General features: G+C 46.3%; 2 protein-coding genes across 2 annotated transcripts in view; one reads left to right on the top strand and one right to left on the bottom strand.

Moving 5' to 3' along the window:
* The window catches only part of NOL12 (nucleolar protein 12), an 88,557-nt gene extending 70,855 nt beyond the window's left edge, over nucleotides 1-17,702 (bottom strand). Inside the window, exons 1-4 of the mRNA XM_063940520.1 lie at nucleotides 17,568-17,702; nucleotides 10,747-10,869; nucleotides 3,694-3,799; nucleotides 3,384-3,432 (exon numbers count right to left, since the gene is read on the bottom strand). Coding sequence (XP_063796590.1) covers nucleotides 3,384-3,432; nucleotides 3,694-3,799; nucleotides 10,747-10,817 — 226 coding nt within the window. The 5' untranslated portion in view covers nucleotides 10,818-10,869; nucleotides 17,568-17,702. The remainder of the gene's footprint in view (nucleotides 1-3,383; nucleotides 3,433-3,693; nucleotides 3,800-10,746; nucleotides 10,870-17,567) is intronic.
* Nucleotides 17,677-19,621, top strand: part of LOC134958135 (arf-GAP with dual PH domain-containing protein 1-like) — a 120,107-nt gene continuing 118,162 nt past the window's right edge. Inside the window, exon 1 of the mRNA XM_063940516.1 lies at nucleotides 17,677-17,751. The gene's annotated coding sequence lies outside the window, so the exon portion shown is untranslated. The remainder of the gene's footprint in view (nucleotides 17,752-19,621) is intronic.

The following is a 19,621-nucleotide window of genomic DNA, read 5'->3' as shown; positions in this document are numbered from 1 at the left end:
TACCTTGGTAAACACCCTCGGTGCCGTGGACAGTTCAAACGGTAGAGTCTGGAATTGGTAATGGCAATCCTGTACCACAAATCTGAGGTACTCCTGGTGAGGAAGGTAAATTGGGACATGCAGGTAAGCATCCTTGATGTCCAGGGATACCATGTAATCCCCCTCGTCCAGGCTTGCAATAACCGCCCTGAGCGATTCCATCTTGAACTTGAATCTTTTTATGTAAGTGTTCAAGGATTTCAAATTTAAAATGGGTCTCACCGAACTGTCCGGTTTCGGTACCACAAACAGTGTGGAATAGTAACCCCGTCCTTGTTGAAGTAGGGGTACTTTGACTATCACCTGCTGGGAATACAGCTTGTGAATTGCCTCTAGTACAGCCTCCCTGCCCGAGGGAGTTGTCGGCAAGGCCGATTTGAGGAAACGGCGGGGGGGAGGCGCCTCGAATTCCAGCTTGTACCCCTGAGATACTACTTGAAGGATCCAGGGATCCACCCGTGAGCGAACCCACTGATCGCTGAAATTTTTGAGGCGGCCCCCCACCGTACCTGGCTCCGCCTGTGGAGCCCCACCGTCATGCGGCGGACTTGGAAGAAGCGGGGGAGGACTTTGGTTCCTGGGAACCTGCTGCGTGGTGCAGCTTTTTTCCTCTTCCTCTGCCTCTAGACAGAAAGGACCCGCCTTTTCCCCGCCTGTTTTTCTGGGGTCGAAAGGACTGTACCTGATAGTACGGCGCTTTCTTAGGCTGTGAGGGGACATGGGGTAAAAACGCTGACTTCCCAGCTGTTGCTGTGGAAACAAGGTCTGAGAGACCATCCCCGAATAACTCCTCACCCTTATAAGGCAAAACTTCCATGTGCCTTTTAGAATCTGCATCCTCTGTCCACTGCCGAGTCCATAAGCCTCTCCTAGCAGAAATGGACAATGCACTTATTCTAGATGCCAGCCGGCAGATCTCCCTCTGTGCATCTTTCATGTACAAGACTGAGTCTTTTATATGCTCTACGGTTAGCAATATAGTGTCCCTGTCCAGGGTGTCAATATTTTCTGACAGGGAATCTGACCAAGCAGCAGCAGCACTGCACATCCATGCTGAAGCAATAGCTGGTCTCAGTATAACACCAGTGTGTGTATATATAGACTTTAGGATAGCCTCCTGCTTTCTATCAGCAGGTTCCTTTAGGGCGGCCGTATCCGGAGACGGTAGGTGCCACCTTTTTAGACAAACGTGTGAGCGCTTTATCCACCCTAGGGGGAGTTTCCCAACGTGACCTATCCTCTGGCGAGAAAGGGAACGCCATTAGTAATTTTTTTGAAATCACCAATTTCTTATCAGGGAAAGCCCACGCTTCTTCACACACTTCATTCAATTCTTCAGATGGGGGAAAAACTATTGGAAGTTTTTTCTCCCCAAACATAATACCCTTTTTTGAGGTACCTGGGTTTATATCAGAAAGGTGTAAAACCTCTTTCATTGCCTCAATCATGCCACGAATGGCCCTAGTGGACATTAAATTTGACTCATCGTCGTCGACACTGGCATCAGTATCCGTGTCGACATCTGTGTCTGCCATCTGAGGTAGCGGGCGTTTTAGAGCCCCGATGGTCTTTGAATTGCCTGGGCAGGAAAGAGCTGAGAAGCCGGCTGTCCCGCATTTGGCATGTCGTCAAATTTTTTATGTAAGGAGTCGACACTTGCACGTAATTCCTTCCATAAGTCCATCCACTCAGGTGTCTGCCCCGCAGAGGGTGACATCACATTTATAGGCATCTGCTCCGCCTCCACATAAGTCTCCTCATCAAACATGTCGACACAGCCGTACCGACACACCGCACACACACACACACACACAGGGAATGCTCTTAAAGGAGACAGGACCCCACAAAAGCCCTTTGGGGAGACAGAGAGAGAGTATGCCAGCACACACCAGAGCGCTATATAATGCAGGGACTAACTGAATGATGTCCTCTATAGCTGCTATAATATTTACTGCGCCTCAAATCTGTGCCCCCCCTCTCTTTTTTACCCTTTGCTGTAGTGTAGACTGCAGGGGAGAGTCAGGGAGCTTCCTTCCAGCGGAACTGTGAGGGAGAAATGGCGCCAGTGTGCTGAGGGAGAAGCCCCGCCCCCTTTTCGGCGGACTTTCTCCCGCTTTTTCTGTATTCTGGCAGGGGTATTTACCACATATATAGCCTCTGGGGCTATATATTGTGGTTATTTTGCCAGCCAAGGTGATATTATTGCTGCTCAGGGCGCCCCCCCCCCCCAGCGCCCTGCACCCTCAGTGACCGGAGTGTGAAGTGTGTATGAGGAGCAATGGCGCACAGCTGCAGTGCTGTGCGCTACCTTGGTGAAGACTGAAGTCTTCTGCCGCCGATTTTCCGGACCATCTTCTTGCTTCTGGCTCTGTAAAGGGGACGGCGGCGCGGCTCCGGGAACGAACACCAAGGACGGGTCCTGCGGTCGATCCCTCTGGAGCTAATGGTGTCCAGTAGCCTAAGAAGCCCAAGCTAGCTGCAAGCAGGTAGGTTCGCTTCTTCTCCCCTTAGTCCCTCGTTGCAGTGAGCCTGTTGCCAGCAGGTCTCACTGTAAAATAAAAAACCTAATATATACTTTCTTTCTAGGAGCTCAGGAGAGCCCCTAGTGTGCATCCAGCTCGGCCGGGCACAGAAATCTAACTGAGGTCTGGAGGAGGGGCATAGAGGGAGGAGCCAGTGCACACCAGGTAGTACCAAATTTTCTTTTAGTGTGCCCAGTCTCCTGCGGAGCCCGTCTATTCCCCATGGTCCTTACGGAGTCCCCAGCATCCACTAGGACGTCAGAGAAACTAACAAGTCTTTTCAGAGAATCTCAGTAGAGCTCCCCCGCAGTGCATCCAGACTCACTGGGCACAATTCTAAAAACTGGAGTCTGGAAGAGGGGCATAGAGGGAGGAGCCAGTTCATACCCTTTGAAAGTCTTAAAGTGCCCATGTCTCCTGCGGATCCCATGTATACCCCATGGTTCTAATGGTGACCCCAGCATCCTCTAGGACGTATGAGAAATAAGGCCAATAGTAATTCAGGAGGTTGGCCGGATGCATTACACACCTGTCACAAATTATCTTCACCTGCCCAACTCCCTCCTGTTACAGTTTTCCATTTCTGCATCTCCCCTGCTAGAGACACATTGTCAGGCCAAGGTGAGAGGGGGGCCTATCATTAGCATGCAAGTGCCTGCTGGACTGACCAGGCTGAAGCACCTGCCACCTCTTATTATAGCATGACAGCATCAGTTCAGAACTTTACTAATGGAGTCCAGTATTATTATAAAGAACAACTGGCTGGCTACAATTCACAATTATATCAAACTCAATCTAGAAAGATAGGAGACCACTCCTTACCTAAAGCTTCTTCTCTCTCTTTCAGCATCTTCATGTATTCTTTATGTCTCTGCAGGGCAAGGAAAGTATCTTGTTGACAGCTGAACCACAGAAAACATGTCTGAGCAAATTACTCTTTCATGGATAGCATGGATTTGTTGATTTACAGTGGCTTAATCTAAAAAAGTACCGAAGTCCTCTCCCATTTGTGAGTTTTTGCATTAAAATACGATGCTCCTATCAAATAGTTAGGTGTACATGTCCACAATATACTGAAGCCCTGCTTATCAAACAAATTGTAGAGGTTGACTTTTTGTTAATACACAGTTACCTCTTCTCTCATCTTTTTCTGCTCTATCTTAATCCTGCGTTTGATCTCCTCCACGGCAGCTTTTCTCCTCTGTAATTTGCGCTTATGAAAACCAGTCAAGTATTCCCTACAAACAGATAGATAAGACTTATAAATGGATCCACAGATCATCACACATGGTATGGTTTACTGACATAGGTGCAGATATGCAGTAACCCATAGCAACAGTTTACATTCATTCACTGGCTTGCACCAGACCGATCAAAGCTAGACTGACTGTTACAGCATGTTTGCACTTATGCTACCCCTTCATAGAGATTATCTGTTGTGCGTTCAGGGAAACATTGGGAATGTGATCGTATACAAGAGATAAGCAACAAATGGGTGCATAGATTTTGTAGTTTAAATGAACACTACCCATAAAACGCAAGTGGATTGTACCTAAAAGAATTATTAATTACAGTCACAAACATATATACAGAAGTTTCATGAGTTTACCAGAAGGATAACGGGTTATGCTTTTTCCCACATATACAGCAAGCAAATGTAAATTATAGACCCTGAAGACAACTTTTTGCAGAAACCGGCTAAGCATGTGCAAAATCTTGGAGGTAGGAGCTAGAGAAGGTAATCGGTAGGCAGGAGAGAGTGTGTGCATTAGCAAAGTAAAAGGAGTGTAAAGGGAGATACAGTCAGATGTAAATGGGAGAGGAGTGGGTTAAGGTTTTGTGAAAGAGTGTGAGAAGCTTGAACTGTTTTCTGAATGGAATTGGGAGCCAGTGAAGAGTTTGTAAGAGAGAGGAGGTGGACGTATTACATTTGGTGAGGAAGAGGAGCCGGACAGCAGCACTTAGGATAGAGTGGAATGGAGAGAGGCATTTGTCAGGAATGCCAGATAGGCGAAGATTACAGTAGTCCAGTCTGGAGACGACCAGTGAGTAGATAAGTGTCATAGTAGCATCCAGGGTAAGAAAGGGTCTGATCTTGGACATCTGTGGTTTGAAGGAGAAGGAGGGGTCATGGATTACTCCAAGACAGCACACTTGGGGGCTATAGAAGATAGCAGTGCCGTCAATAGATAATGAAATTGTGGGAAGTGAGGTTATGTGGGAGAGTGGGAAGATGATCAGCTCATCTTAGACATGTTGGGCGGGATGTAATGAAGTCAGAGTTCAGTGGCTGTGTGGGATGTCGGCCAACCTCGGATGTTTTATTTAAAGGTGCAATCATTTACAAGGCTAAACTCCCACAGTTTTCTGCCACCGTGATACTTATTTGAGCGTCATCTGCTGATGTAGCCAAGTTTATTTACCCTGTACTTGTCCTATATTGTCTTCAACTGTAAGTCAAAGTTTTCCTGTTTTGATTATTTGTTTATGTACTCTGTAATTGGGTGCTGCGGATCCCTTGTGGCGCCATATAAATAAAGGATGATAATATTAAAAAGTGTGAATTAACTCACCTAAAGAGGATGTATACTGAGAGAAAAGGAGAGGAGCAAGAACAGAATCTTGGGGACACCTACAGTTAGTGGAAGTGGGAGGGAGGTGAAGTCATGAGAGGAGACAGAAGGAACAATCAGAGAGGTAAGAGGGTAGTTAAGCAGTGAGTTGGAGAAATGAAAGGCAGTAAGTTGGTTGTAGACAATACGCTCAAGGAGTTTGGAGGCAAAAGGGAGGTGACAGATGGGTCTGTAGTTGGAGAGAGTGTTTGGATCAAGGGTAGGTTTTTTTAAGAATAGGGGAGAAGATTGCATGCTTGAAGGCAGAGGGGACAGTGCCTGATGAGAGGGAGAGACTGACAAGGTGGGCAAGATGAGAACAGGCAGAAGTAGAGGGGTAGTGGACTAGGCGGGAGGGGATAGAGTCAAGTGGGGAGGTGGGGGAGGAACGGATGAGGGCCATGACTTACTCATCAGATACATGGGAGAAAAATGTCAAGAGTTAGTAAGAGGGATGGGGAGGGGTAGTTAGGGAAAGGAGATGGCTGGTTGCTGATGGTCTGGTGGGATGTGATGTCCTGACGTATGGAGTCCATTTTGTATGTGAATTAAGAGGCCAAGTCATGAGCAGAGAGTGCGGAGGGGAGATGAGGTGGGGGTGGGCAGAGGAGGGAGTTGACAGCGGCAAAGAGGCGCCAAGGGTTCGAAGACTGAGAGGACATGAGATCCTTGAAGTATGACTGTTTAGCGAGGCAAAGACTAGCACTTAAAGGATGAGAGCATAAATTTGAAATGGTGGAAGTCTGCCTAGCGTAATTTCCACCACTGTCGCCCACCGGTACGTGAGGATTTTTGCAGATATCTGGTGAGTTTGGAATGCCCGGGTTGAGGTGTTCATCTGTGTGGGGGAATAGTTACATAGTTGTTGAGGTTAAAAAAAGACAAATGTCCATTGAGATAAACATGTATTATACATTTTATATTAATTAAGTGCTGTATCCTTGGATATTTCTTTCAGCTAGGAATTTATCTAATCCATTTTTAAACTTATTGATTGAATCCACCATTATTACCTTCTCTGGCAAAGAATTCCAAATCCTTACTGCTCTTACTGTGAAGAACCCTTTTCTCCATTGTGTATGAATTTTTTTTTTCTTCTAACTTCAGGGGGTGTCCTATGTTGCATTTTTTTGATAACAAATCGTTTGATAAATCCTTGTATTGTCCCTTTATGTATTTATAAATATTAATAATGTCCCCACTTAATCGCCTCTTTTCCAGTATAAACAAATCGACCCTTTTAAGTCTTTCCTCATAATTCAGTGCCTCTAATCCCTTAACCAGTTTGGTGGCTCACCTCTGAACCCTTTCGAGTACCAAGATATGTTTTTTTATAGTGAGGTGCCCAGAACTGTACACAATATTCCAGGTGTGGTCAAATCAAAGATTTATACAGTGGCAGGATTACACTCATCCCTTGTCTCCATTCTCCGTTTTAGGCATGCGGTAACACCTTTTTTGCTTTAGTTGCTGCATTTTGACATTGCGTACTGCTAAGTTATCGATGAACACCCCCAAATCTTTTCCAACTACCATTATCCCCACATTTTCCCCATTTAGTTTATATGCTGCCCGATTGTTCTTAGTCCCAAAGTGCATAACTTTACATTTGTCTATACTGAACCTCATTCTCCATTTATCCGTCCAGATCTCAAGTCTAGATAAGTCAGTCATTCTGTAGAGACTCAACATCTGTGTCTTAATTAATTACCCTACATAGTTTAGTATAGTCTGCGAAAATTGTCACTGTGGTTTCTAGGCCCACTCCTAGGTCACTAATGAATATGTTAGCAGCAAAGGCCCGAGTACTGAACCCTGCGGTATTCCACTGAGCACTGAGGCCCATTCAGTGAACATCCCATTTATCCCCACTCGCTGTTCCCTGTTGTACAACCAATTACTCACCCAAGTACAAATAGTGTTTCCTACCCCAAGCTCTCTTAGTTTGAAAATTAGTCTCTTAGTAGGACTTTGTCAAAGGCCTTAGCGAAGTCCAAAAAGACCACATCCACTGCTTTACCCTGATCAACATTATCGCTCACTTTCTCGTAGAAGCTTATTAAGTTAGTTTGACATGACCCGTCCTTCACAAATCCATCCTGATTCTTAGTAATAACCTTAGAGGTATCCAAGTACTCTAGTATGCTATCCCTTAATATACCTTCCAATATTTTCCCCACTATAGATGTCAAACTTATCGGTCTATAGTTGCCGGGATGAGTTTTAATACCCTTTTAAAATATTGGGACTACCTCTGCTATACGCCAGTCCTTCGGTATCATTCTGATGCAATTGACTCGCTGAAGATCAAATATAGGGGTCTAGATATCTCTGCGTTAGGTTCCATAAGAACCTTGGGGTGAAGTCCATCCGGCCCAGGAGATTTATTTGTCTTAATTTTACTTTTTCTCTCCTGGACTACTTCCTCGTTTAACCATTTACTTAGCAACGGGTCATTATTATAGTTTATGTTGTGTGCTCTACTCTCGTCAACCTGTCTGCTTTTTCCCTATCATCATTAATCAATACATCCGACTCGCCCTTTAATGTCCCAATATTCTCCTTTTTTAAACTTTTAGCGTTTATATACTTAAAAAACTTTTTGGGGTTTGTTTTACTCTCCCTTACGATTTGTTTTTTTGTTTTCTATTTTAGTTGCCGACTTCTTTTTTTGCACTTTTTTTTTACTTTCCTTGTAGAACTGGAATAATTCCGCCTTCCCGTCAGACTTAAATGCTTTGAAAGCACGCCTCTTTTTATCCATTTGTTCCTTTACCTTCTTATTAAGCCAAATCGGTTTGAATTTACTACTCCTGTTTTTGCTGACCTTAGGAATAAACAAATCAGTGTACTTATTGAGCGCAGTTATAAAAATCCCACATTTCAGCCGTATTCTTACCATGAAATACAATTTCCCAATTTATGTCCTTCATTGCTTGTTTCAGCAAATTGAAATTAGCTTTTTGAAAGTTAAAAGTCTTAGTTAGACCCTTATAGTGTTTTTGGAAACGGATATCGAATGTGATCATATTAGGATCGCTATTTCCCAAGGTCTCCCCTACTTTAGTATTTGATATTATTTCCTCATGATTAGTTAGTACTAGGTCCAGTATAGTCCTATGCCTAGTCGGTTCCTAGATTACCTGGGACAAGTAATGATCTTTAAGCATGTTTAAGGACCTGTTACCCCTAGCTGTATTTACTGTTTCGGTGTTTCAATTTATGTCCGGGTAATTACAGTCCCCAACGATAATGACGTCCCCCATTCCTGCAGCTTTTTTGATTATCTGCAATACTTGTAATTCGTCAGACACACTAATATCTTGTGGTTTATAGCACATCCCTATTAAGAGCTATTTTGTATCTTTACCCCCATTCGAAATCTCAACCCATAATGACTCCACGTTATCTCGTCCCCTTGTAAAATTACCACTTTTAAAAACGGTTTTACGAATGGCTTAACATAAAGACAAACACCCCCTCCCTTTTTATTAGTCCTCTCTCTCCTGAAGAGGGTGAACCCCTCCATGTTTGCTGTCCAGTCGTGAGAATCGTCCCACCATGTCTCTGTAATGCCTATTATATCATATTGGTCATTACGAGCAATTGTTTCTAATTCCCCCATTTTATTTGTTAGGCATCTTGCAATCATACATTTAAATTTAGTAGTTCCCTGATCCACAAGTTTTGTTGTAGATAACATTTCCTTAGGAGCTTGAGTTTCCCTCAAATTACCATCGCTGACTATTTTTCTCCTTCCCCCTTCTCCACCCCCGATACGTCATACATCCCTCTTTTCTTCGCTCTCTAGATATCCCACTAGTTCTTACTAATCCCTTCCCGGAGGCAACTAGTTTAAAATCTCCTCTAACCTTCTAACCGTCCCCAGCACTGCTGCCCCTCCTCATTCAGGTGCAATCCATCATGACAAAAAAGATGGCGCCTGACTAAGAAGTCTGCCCAGTGTTCCAAAGACACAAACACCTCTTTCCAACACCAGTCTCTAAGCCACATATTTACCTCCCTAATCTCCCTCTGCCTTCCTGGACTAGCGCGTGGCACAGGTTATATTTCAGAGAATATTATCTTAGATGTCCTGGCCTTTAGTTTCTGGCCTAGGTCCCTATAATCTTTCTTAAGGACATCCCACCTACCACTAACTTTGTAATTGGTGCCAATGTGCACCAAGACCGCCGGGTCTTTCCCAGCCCCTTTAAACAATCTTTTTACCGGTCCGCGATATGCCGTAACCGAGCACCCGGGAGACAACAGACTGTACGAAGGTCACGGTCCCAGTAGCAGATTGTCCTGTCTGTCTTCCTGATGACAGAATCCCCTGCCACCACAATCTGACTAGGTACCTCGCTTTCTCTTACTCCCTTTGTCCTGGAATAAGAGAAAGCAAGGTACCTAGTCAGATTGTGGTGGCAGGGGATTCTATCATTAGGAATGTGTGGGTGAATAGTTGTTGGCGACAGTCAAGAGCAAAAGTAAGGAAAGCATTGTATAGGGATGTGGCTTGCTTAGAGCATGAGAGAGAATAGGAGAGAGAAGCGAGTCGAAAAGGGAGGACAGGGAAGTGGGCTTGATAACCTCAACGCTTAGTGATGGTAGCCTTAGGACATGGGTCTTCAATCTGCAGCCTCCAGCATGACCTGCCTCAGTTTTAGCATGTCTTAATGGCAAGTACAATGTGATACGGATGGAGGGGAGGTGACAAGGAAAGGAGAGAGCAGGGCCGAGTGGTAGGTCCATGGTGGGGCAGAGGTGACTAAGTGGAGTAACAGGAGAGGAAGGGAAGCAGAGGGGTGGATGGGAAACAGGGGAGAGAGTAAGAGATGTAGGAGACTAGAAGGGAAGGACAGAGATGGGAGGAGGGGGCAAAATAAAGGATTAGGTAGACAAGGAGTGATGTGAAGGGTTGATGAAAATCTGGAGATAGCATGAATGACTTAAATGGTTGGGAAAAGAAAAAAAAAACACCAAACATTCTATTGAACGGACAATATATTGCTTGCTGATCAGTGAGTGTGTACACACGATAGGTCTATGAACTATGCCGTTCACATACATATCGCGTTGGCCCTGCAGCACAGCCGATGGCAGACATGGCAGCCAGTGCATGTGGCTGTGTTTACGGGTGACCTGCCAACTGCCCATATACTGGCTACAGGAACGGATATCACATCTTGATGGGCAAATTCAAATGCCTGCCTAGTTGTGACATCAGCGCAGACAAAACGAGCAGCCAATCGGTAAGTGTATATACTTACCTGAAACGGCTGCTTGGACAACACATGGATCTGCCAGGTGTATACGCAGCCTAAAATTTACTCCAAACTAAATACGCCTGCAATTTGGTACATATATGCAATTATGGAAATGCGTATTTTTACAAATACTTTAAATGAGGCCGTTTACAAACTACAGACTGGTATTTATAATACTTCTGTGTAGTTTTATGCTAGCAAGTCATGTAATAATAGTACAGCATGTAAACATATACAGTATAGATTATCACTCAGGTGAATGATTAAGCACTGCTTAACTACATGCTGGGATTTAGCACTTACGTTCTCTTTTCCTCATCAAATACCAGCTCTCTCCGTATAGCGTGTACTTTCTTCTGTTTCCTTTTCCCCATTTTCCCAGAGGCTGAGAAAAACTACCTCCGTCTGCACTTCCTGAAAGAGTTTCTAGAAAAAGCCACAGATTCTGTTTATCTCTGCGTTTTTTTTTTGTTTTTTTTTAAGTTGGCTCAAAGTAATAACATTTTACTCCAAATGGCACCAATTAACAAACCACTGAATGGAGGAGTTACTGGAATTGGGTAAAAACCACAACAGTGCAGACCCCAGAATGCTGGACTAGACCGGCTCCCTGCAGCAACCTGTGACACTGTGGAGCTTGAAGTGTGCCAACCCACATCTGGGAAGGGTGGGAGAGGTGACTGCAGTCAGAGACAGGGAAGGAGAGATTACAGCGTCCCTATATGGTCCAGAAATGGTGTATAGAAATAAATAAATATGGAACGGTCCGGACCACATGGGGAGGCTGTAGTCTCTCCCTCCTCATCTCCCTGGTGACAGCTGTCACATACACACACCCCCCCAGATGGGGAAGCAAACTACAAGCTCCATAGTGGTGGCGGTCACTGTAGGGAGCCGGTCTAGCGTTCCAGGGTCCAGATGATTCTGATTTTCACCCAGTCCCAGAGATATTGTACAGACATGATTAGGGATGGGAGAGAGATGGGTGGTATCAAACCTTCTAAAGAGATAAAAGTTGCCTATGGCAATCAATTAGCGTCTGTCAATTATTATTATTACATTTTATTTATAAAGGTGCCACAAGTGTTTCACAGCGCCGTACAAAGGACAGTACAGAGAGACAAAACTTAGCATTACAGTAAATAAACAAAAATAAGATTTTACTCACCGGTAAATCTATTTCTCGTAGTCCGTAGTGGATGCTGGGGACTCCGTAAGGACCATGGGGAATAGATGGGCTCCGCAGGAGACTGGGCACTCTAAGAAAGATTTAGTACTACTGGTGTGCACTGGCTCCTCCCTTTATGCCCCTCCTCCAGACCTCAGTTAAGGAAACTGTGCCCGGAAGAGCTGACATTACAAGGAAAGGATTTTGGAATCCAGGGTTAGACTCATATCAGCCACACCAATCACACCGTACAACTTGTGATAACATACCCAGTTAACAGTATGAACAACAATCGAGCATCACGCAACAGATGCCACATAACATAACCCTTTATTAAGCAATAACTATATACACGTATTGCAGAAAATCCGCACCTGGGACGGGCGCCCAGCATCCACTACAGACTACGAGAAATAGATTTACCGGTGAGTAAAATCTTATTTTCTCTAACGTCCTAGTGGATGCTGGGGACTCCGTAAGGACCATGGGGATTATACCAAAGCTCCCAAACGGGCGGGAGAGTGCGGATGACTCTGCAGCACCGAATGGGCAAACACAAGGTCCTCCTCAGCCAGGGTATCAAACTTGTAGAACTTTGCAAAGGTGTTTGAACCTGACCAAGTAGCTGCTCGGCAAAGCTGTAATGCCGAGACCCCTCGGGCAGCCGCCCAAGAAGAGCCCACTTTCCTTGTGGAATGGGCTTTTACTGATTTTGGATGCGGCAATCCCGCCGCAGAATGAGCCTGCTGAATCGTGTTACAGATCCAGCGAGCAATGGTTTGCTTTGAAGCAGGAGCACCCAGCTTGTTGGATGCATACAGGATAAACAGCGAGTCAGTTTTCCTGACTCCAGCCGCTCTGCTCACATAAATCTTCAAAGCCCTGACTACATCAAGCAACTTGGAATCCTCCAAGTCACGAGTAGCCGCAGGCACCACAATAGGTTGGTTCGAATGAAAAGAGGACACCACCTTCGGCAGAAATTGTGGACGAGTCCGTAATTCTGCCCTGTCCATATGAAAAACCAGATAGGGGCTTTTACATGACAAAGCCGCCAATTCTGACACACGCCTAGCCGAAGCTAAGGCCAATAGCATTACCACTTTCCACGTGAGATACTTTAGCTCCACAGTTTTAAGTGGCTCAAACCAGTGGGATTTCAGGAAACCCAACACCACGTTGAGATCCCAAGGTGCCACTGGTGGCACAAAAGGGGGCTGAATATGAAGCACTCCCTTAACAAAAGTCTGAACCTCAGGAAGAGAAGCCAGTTCTTTCTGAAAGAAAATGGATAGGGCTGAAATCTGGACCTTTATGGACCCCAATTTCAACCTGACTGTAGGAAGTGCAGGAACCGGCCCAGCTGGAATTCCTCTGTTGGGGCCTTCCTGGCCTCACACCAAGCAACATATTTCCGCCATATACGGTGATAATGTTTAGCTGTCTTTCCTAGCCTTTATCAGCATAGGAATAACTTCATCCGGAATGCCTTTTTCCGCTAGGATCCGGGGTTCAACCGCCATGCCGTCAAACGCAGCCGCGGTAAGTCTTGGAACAGACAGGGCCCCTGTTGTAACAGGTCCTGTCTCAGAGGCAGAGGCCATGGGTCCTCTGTGAGCATTTCTTGCAGTTCCGGGTACCAAGTCCTTCTTGGCCAATCTGGAACAATGAGTATTGTTCTCACTCCTCTTTTTCTTACGATTCTCAGTACCTTGGGTATGAGAGGAAGAGGAGGAAATACATAGACCGACTGGAACACCCACGGTGTCACTAATGTGTCCACAGCTATCGCCTGAGGGTCTCTTGACCTGGCGCAATACCTTTTTAGCTCTTTGTTGAGGCAGGATGCCATGATGTCCACCTGTGGCAGTTCCCATCGATCTGTAATCTGCGTGAAGACTTCTTGATGAAGTCCCCACTCTCCCGGGTAGAGGTCGTGTCTGCTGAGGAAGTCTGCTTCCCAGTTGTCCACTCCCGGAATGAACACTGCTGACAGTGCTTGCACATGATTCTCCGCCCAACGAAGAATCCTGGTGGCCTCCGCCATCGCCACCCTGCTTCTTGTGCCGCCCTGGCGGTTTACGTGAGCCACTGCAGTGATGTTGTCTGACTGAATCAGCACCGGTTGGTTGCGAAGCAGAGGCTCCGCTTGACTCAAGGCATTGTATATGGCCCTTAGTTCCAGGATATTGATGTGCAGACAAGCCTACTGACTTGACCACAACCCTTGGAAATTTCTTCCCTGAGTGACTGCCCCCCACCCTCGGAGGCTTGCATCCCTGGTCACCAGGACCCAGTCCTGTATGCCGAACCTGCGGCCCTTGAGAAGGTGGGCACTCTGCAGCCACCACAGAAGAGACACCCTGGTCCTGGCTTATAGGGTGATCAGCCGTTGCATCTGAAGATGCGATCCGGACCACTTGTCCAACAGATCCCACTGAAAGATCCTCGCATGGAACCTGCCGAAGGGAATGGCCTCGTATGATGCCACCATCTTTCCCAGGACTCGCGTGCAGTGATGCACCGACACCTGTTTTGGTTTTAAGAGGTTTCTGACGAGAGTCACAAGCTCCTGAGCCTTCTCCGCCGGGAGAAACACCCTTTTCTGTTATGTGTCCAGAATCATGCCCAGAAAGGGCAGGAATCAGCTGCGACTTTGGGATATTCAGAATCCAGCCGTGCTGTTGCAACACTACTTGAGTGTGCTACGCTGACCAGCAACTGCTCTCTGGACCTCGCCTTTATGAAGAGATCGTCCAAGTATGGGATAATTGTGACTCCTTTCTTCCGAAGGAGCACCATCATTTCCGCCATTGCCTTGGTAAATATTCTCGGTGCCGTGGACAGGCCAAACGGCAACGTCTGGAATTGGTAATGACAGTCCTGTACCACAAACCTGAGGTACTCCTGATGAGGTGGATAAATGGGGACATGCAAGTAAGCGTCCTTGATGTCCAGAGACACCATAAAATCCCCCTCTTCCAGGCTTGCAATGACAGCTCTGAGCGATTCCATTTTGAACTTGAACTTCTTCAGATAAATGTTCAGGTTTTAAATTCAAAATGGGTCTGACCGAACCGTCCGGTTTCGGCACTACAAACATTGTGGAATAGTAACCCCTTCCCTGTTGAAGGAGGGGAACCTTTACCACCACCTGCTGGAGATATAACTTGTGAATTGCCGCTAACACTACCTCCCTTTCCATGGGGGAAGCTGGCAGGGACGATTTTAGGTAACGGTGAGGGGGCATCACTTCGAATTCCAGCTTGTATCCCTGAGACACAATCTGTAAAGCCCAGGGATCCACCTGTGAGCGAACCCCCTGGTGGCTGAAATTTCGGAGACGCACGCGCCCCCACCGCTCCCGGCTCCACCTGTGGAGCCCCAGCGTCATGCGGTGGATTTAGTAGAAGCCGGGGAGGACTTTTGTTCCTGGGAACTAGCTGTATGGTGCAGCTTCTTTCCTCTTCCCCTGCCTCTGGCAAGAAAGGATGCACCTCTGACTTTCTTGCTTTTTTGTGATCGAAAGGACTGCATTTGGTAATACGGTGCTTTCTTAGGTTGTGAGGGAATATATGGCAAAAAATTTGACTTCCCAGCCGTAGCTGTGGAAACTAGGTCCGAGAGACCGTCCCCTAATAATTCCTCACCCTTATAAGGTAAAACCTCCATGTGCTTTTTTGAATCTGCATCATCTGTCCACTGCCGAGTCCACAGGACCCTTCTGGCAGAAATTGACATTGCATTAATTCTTGAGCCCAGTAGGCAAATGTCCCTCTGGGCATCCCTCATATATAGGACAGCGTCTTTTATATGCCCCAGGGTCAGTACAATAGTATCCTTGTCCAAGGTATCCAGTTCCTCAGACAGAGTATCTGTCCATGCTGCTACAGCACTACACATCCAGGCCGACGCAATTGCCGGCCTTAGTATGGTACCAGAATGTGTATAAACAGACTTTAGAATACCTTCCTGCTTCCTATCTGCAGGATCCTTTAGGGAGGCCGTATCCTGTGACGGTAGGGCCACCTTCTTAGATAAGCGCGTCAGAGCCTTGTCTACCCTAGGGGAGGATTCCCAGCGCAACCTGTCCGTTGGCGGGAAAGGGTACGCCATAAGTAACCTTTTGGGAATCAGCACTTTCTTATCAGGACAATCCCATGCTTTTTCACATAACTCATTTAATTCATGTGAAGGGGGAAAAGTCACCTCTTGCTTTTTCTCCCCAAACATATAAACCCTCTTGTCAGGGACAGGGTTTACCTCAGATATGTGCAATACATCCTTCATTGCTATAATCATGTAGCGGATGGCTTTAGTCATATTAGGCTGCAATTTTGCATCATCACCATCGACGCTGGAATCAGAATCCGTGTCGATATCTGTGTCAACAATATTGGATAGTGGGCGCTTCTGAGACCCTGACGGCCTCTGCGCTGTAGGATCAGGCATGGGTTGAGACCCCGACTGTCCCAAGGCTTCAGCTTTATCCAACCTTTTATGCAAGGAGTTTACATTATCATTTAACACCTTCCACATATCCATCCAATCAGGTGTCGGCGGAGACACCTCATCCATCTGCACCTGCTCTGCCTCCACATAGCCCTCCTCGTCAAACATGTCGACACACGCGTACCGACACCACACACACAGGGGATGCTCTATATGAGGACAGGACCCCCACCAGGTCTTTTGGAGAGACAGAGAGAGAGAGTATGCCAGCACACCCCCCAGCGCTATATCACCCAGGAATTACACTTAACTTAGTGTTTACCCAGTAGCTGCTGTATATATGATAAATGCGCCTAAATTTATGTGCCCCCCCCCCCCTCCTCTCTTTTTACCCTCTTTCTACCTTGAGACTGCAGGGGAGAGCCTGGGGAGCTTCCTCTCAGCGGAGCTGTGGAGAGAAAATGGCGCTGGTGAGTGCTGAGGAAGAAGCCCCGCCCCCTCAGCGGCAGGCTTCTGTCCCGCTTTCTGTGTAAAAATAATGGCGGGGGCTCATACATATATACAGTGCCCAGCTGTATATATGTTACTTTTGCCAAGAGGTATCATAATTGCTGCCCAGGGTGCCCCCCCGCCCGCCCTACAGTGACCGGAGTGTGTGGGTTAGTGTGGGCGCAATGGCGCACAGCTGCAGTGCTGTGCGCTATCTCATGTGAAGACAGGAGTCTTCTGCCGCCGATTTTGACGTCTTCTTGCTTCATCCCGCCGGCTTCTGTCTTCTGGCTCTGCGAGGGGGACGGCGGCGCGGCTCCGGGAACGGACGACCAAGGTTAAGATCCTGTGTTCGAACCCTCTGGAGCTAATGGTGTCCAGTAGCCTAAGAAGCGCAACCTAGCTGCAGTTAGTAGGTTTGCTTCTCTCCCCTCAGTCCCACGTAGCAGAGAGTCTGTTGCCAGCAGAAGCTCTCTGAAACTAAAAAAAACCTAACTAAAATACTTTCTTATTAGCAAGCTCAGGAGAGCTCACTAAAATGCACCCAGCTCCATCCGGGCACAGGTTCTAACTGAGGTCTGGAGGAGGGGCATAGAGGGAGGAGCCAGTGCACACCAGTAGTACTCAATCTTTCTTAGAGTGCCCAGTCTCCTGCGGAGCCCGTCTATTCCCCATGGTCCTTACGGAGTCCCCAGCATCCACTAGGACGTTAGAGAAAATAGAGTACAGGTAACAATTAATAGACTGTGCTACATAAATTTTAGCTAGAAGCTCTTTAGAATGCTTCCCCATGAAGAAGCGTCTGTGTAGTGACGCCACCTACACGCACACACAGCGTAAGCAACATGCTTATCCTGAAATGCTGCGGAACTACATGTCCCACAATGAATGTCTGGACAGTCCGGGCACGATAGTACTTGTAGTTTGCTTGCCACACCGATATAAAAAAAAAAAAACTATCATGCTAGGCTTAGGCAAGACCAAAGCAACACAAGCAACAGCAAGCGGCACTCACATGTATGTCCGATCGCTAGACGGAACGCAACACACAGTCACACGTGCGCCAACACCTAGTTTTCAGTTCCTTGTCTCGCTGTGATGACGTCACGTCATAGCGCCGAGTCTGTGATAGACACTTAACCGGCCCGCTGCGCCCACGTGCATACATATACAAGTAACTTGAGTACCGCACTGCACAGGTCAGTGGCAGGATTAGCAGTTACATACCAATGACTAATTGTTATTTCCAGTTCCAAGTGCGTAAGATCTACCACGTTGGTACACCCACTCAAGCGCTAACAAGCGGCCATCTTTCTACACCCATGAGTCTTATCAGCTTTGCTTGGTGCCTGATAGCTAAGGATAGCTAAGCGAGTACCTGATTTAAAGGGACAGTGCAATGGCCCGAAGATGAAGACAGTGGGGGTCATTCCAAGTTGATCGCTCGCTAGCAGTTTTTAGCAGCCGTGCAAACGCATAGTCGCCGCCCACTGGGGAGTGAACGCCTGTGCAGCAGAGCGATTGCAAACACATTTTGTGCAAAACAAGACCAGCCCTGTAGTTACTTATCCTGTGCGATGATTGCTGCGACGAGTGACATGGTAATGACGTCAAGATACCCGCCCAGCAAACGCCTGGCCACGCCTGCGTTTTTCCAAACACTCCCAGAAAACGGTTGGTTGACACCTATAAACGCTCTCTTTCTGTCAATCTCCTTGCGTTCGGCTGTGCGATTTGAATCGTCGCTAGAACCAGTGCAAAACCACAATGGACTTCGTACCCGTACGGCGCGCGTGCGCATTGCGGTGCATACGCATGCGCAGATTAGCCGTTTTTTTCACTGATCGCTACGCAGCGAACAACGGCAGCTAGTGATCAACTCGGAATGACCCCCAGTGTCCAGTGCCTCGCTCTCAATAATTGTCTGGATCATGATGATCACCTGTTAATAACTGTTATTAGTCTGTATTTTCATATCATTTTCCCCATGTCAGGAGGTAAATAAGTACGTGTGATTTTACCTGTCATTTTTATTATGCTTGTAGAAATGCATTATTTGGAATGATACGCTTGCTCGACTGTACAATTTCCGTAGGAAATTATTTTACTTATTGACAACTATGCTTTGTACTTTTGTGTTGAAAATTACCAAAAATTCAGCATTTAGATTTGCTGAAGTCTAATAGTTTTAACAATTGAAGTGGCAAATATTATTAACAAAAAATGTTCAGAAATTGTTTTGGGTTTTTTTAGGGGAGGAGGGTTATATTGAATGAAGTAAAGAATATCTATTTTAAACATATCCAACACAATTTTATTTAAACACATTTTTTATAAATTTTGTTTACATCTTTTATAATGTACATTAAAAAAAAACATTTGTGACCAATTATCCATTGATAATCAGACTATCGCAGGTTTACCTTTTGGCTGGTGATATATATACAGGGACACAGCTGTTCATTTCATTACAATTCCCGGCAGCTGCTCCTCTCTGCAGCCACCGGTGGTCATGTGCCACTGGGCTGGCCGATCACTGCACCCTGCAGTGATCTGCAGACAGCGGGAGAGGAGGCATGGGTGAAAGGGCATGCGGTGCCTTAATCTTGCAGCTGCTGGATGATCATCTTCCAGCAGCTGCCCAGAGATCGTCTCTGACTAGTCACATCAGATGCGACCATGTTAAGCCTAGCCTGTCATGGTTACATTTGATGCGACTACGCCAGGCAAGTGGTTTACAAGATTTGGATTTAACTAAATTACATTGGCTCTGGCACTCACTGTTATTCTACTACATAGATTCAGCCAATGTTTCAATGTATTGAAACCTTTTCATCAGGGTTATCAATCTATCTATAGACATTAGAATTTTGGACCCATCATTTGTTGTGTTGCTAACTATTGTGGCCGCCATTGCATGGTTTTGTTTTTTCTTCTTTTCTCCTGTGCAGTTGCCTGGAACACTGTCTGAGTTTGTTTCCTGTGCAGTTGCCTACATAATTACAGTCAGTAACAGGAGAAATTAACTGCAGGGAGAGGTAGAGATCCCGGTGGGAAACTGCAGGCAGG

This window comes from Pseudophryne corroboree, chromosome 9 (genome assembly GCF_028390025.1).
Source record: "Pseudophryne corroboree isolate aPseCor3 chromosome 9, aPseCor3.hap2, whole genome shotgun sequence".
NCBI classification, from domain to species: domain Eukaryota; kingdom Metazoa; phylum Chordata; class Amphibia; order Anura; family Myobatrachidae; genus Pseudophryne; species Pseudophryne corroboree.
The sequence above is the reverse complement of the archived record's forward strand: the minus strand, read 5'-3'. Positions and strand labels throughout refer to the sequence as shown.